The sequence below is a fragment of the Temnothorax nylanderi genome, unplaced genomic scaffold, assembly GCF_030848795.1.
Source record: "Temnothorax nylanderi isolate EJ_2023f unplaced genomic scaffold, tnyl_v1.0 TNYL_tig1058_pilon, whole genome shotgun sequence".
Classification (NCBI taxonomy): domain Eukaryota; kingdom Metazoa; phylum Arthropoda; class Insecta; order Hymenoptera; family Formicidae; genus Temnothorax; species Temnothorax nylanderi.
In genome coordinates, this window is record NW_027250120.1 from 1 (window position 1) to 1,737 (window position 1,737).

The 1,737-nt window shown below is 35.2% G+C and overlaps 1 protein-coding gene across 1 annotated transcript; it reads left to right on the forward strand.

The window, feature by feature from the left end:
• The first annotated feature begins 11 nt into the window (after positions 1 to 11).
• Positions 12 to 1,461, forward strand: LOC139786512 (uncharacterized). The gene is made up of 2 exons (XM_071725664.1): positions 12 to 577; positions 645 to 1,461. Exons 1-2 carry the CDS (start codon positions 199 to 201, stop codon positions 1,424 to 1,426), a joined length of 1,161 nt encoding a protein of 386 aa, XP_071581765.1. The 5' UTR covers positions 12 to 198; the 3' UTR covers positions 1,427 to 1,461.
• The last annotated feature ends 276 nt before the right edge of the window (positions 1,462 to 1,737 follow it).

The window sequence follows — 1,737 nt, forward strand, 5'->3', positions numbered from 1 at the left end:
GAAAATCGCAACATCACGCAAGCATTAATAACGTTTTTATTTAAACTAAGAACTGGCAATTCAAATCATTGTATCGCTGCAATCTTAGATCTCGAAGATGAGCAAGTTGCTAGATCTATTGAATCTGTCTTAAAATGTTTTGAAGTTGATGTGTTGCCTAAATACTTTGGAATCGATGCATACTCTCGAGATTTTTTTATGAGTCGAACTGCTACTGTTGCCAGCAGGTTGCATGATTTAGAGAATCACTTAGGTTTGATTTGCGATGCATCTTATGTCCGCCACCAGAAAAGTAATAATAACGCTTACCAGCGTAAGTCATATTCAGGCCAGAAGAAGACACACTTGTGCAAACCGTTCACGATTTGCACGACTGATGGTTATGTGGTCGATGTGGCTGGGCCATTCACTGCTAACAAAAACGATGCTCAGATTTTAGAGCATTTGATGTCTGATCCTAATGGACTTGTTAAGATTCTGCGAGAAGGAGATACTTTCATACTAGACAGGGGGTTTCGAGACGTAACAAGTCTCTTAGAAGAAAAAGGCTACAAAGTTTTAATGCCAGTTCTGAAAGGTATATATATTACACATGAATAAGTTTTAATTTTTCAGATAAAAACTTAAAAACGAATTATTTTTAGGTAAGCGTAATCAATTGACGACGGCAGAATCTAATCAATCACGTTTGGTCACAAAAATTCGTTGGGTCGTTGAAGCCGTCCACGGTATCATCGGACAGAAATTCAAGCTACTCCATCATCAGTTGCATAACAGTATTTTGAAAAATGCAGGATTGTACTGCAAAATTGCATGTCTTTTGCACAATCTTTTTGGTAAAAGACTTAATTCAGATTCTGGCAGACTCGATCAAATCATCGACAGAATCAACGCTTCTAAGGATTTGGAAAATACGTTAGCTCAGGAGGTTGAAGATAACAACTGGAATAGGAAAACTGTACCCTTTCAGAGTCTATCATCTACAGAGATATTGGATTTTCCTGAGATGACTATAGAAAATTTGAAAATATTTTTTACTGGATCGTATCAGTTATCACAAGCAGTTTCGTATCTATCGGAAATGCTAGAAGAGGATAATACTCTTCGTTTGAGTTACGCAAAAGAACAACATGATATAATCAGGTTCGAGGTCCGTTCACGGCATATCAACAGCAAAGTTTACAAATCTTATTTACAATATCAACCTGATAGTGTGGGACTCAACGGTGTCAGACGTTATTGCTGTAACTGCGCTAATGGTAACAGAACTATAGGGTGTTGCTCGCATATAGCCGCCATAGTTTTTTACCTGTCTCATGCAAGATACTTGTCAAGGATTATTCGACCAGCTGAGATACTTACAACATTGTTTGACTTCGAAGAAGTAACACCAGTAATTGAGGAAGATAGTGACGAGGAGGATTAAAGAGACGATCATGGAATTATAAAAATTAATTTTATTTTATGAAAATGTATATGTTTGAATAAAAGAACGATTTCTTTGAAATATATGTATAAGAGGTACAATTTTTTATTATATTTATATTTACAATTACCAATCATATGCAAAAAAACTTAGATAAAATAACCAAAAATCCAGAAATCGACGAAAAATAGGCACTTTTATACAAAAAGTAGGGTTTTCTCGTTGAGTTATGACTGATTTCATGCTCAAAACATATGAGACGTATCGGAATGTATCAAATATTGACAACATATATCCAAAAATAATATATT

Bases quoted from the DNA above. Each gene is read 5' to 3' on its own strand.
- LOC139786512 (XM_071725664.1), top strand. From the start codon at position 199: ATGAGTCGAACTGCTACTGTTGCCAGCAGGTTGCATGATTTAGAGAAT. The intron at 578-644 runs GTATATATATTA...AATTATTTTTAG, and splicing joins TTTAATGCCAGTTCTGAAAG to GTAAGCGTAATCAATTGACG.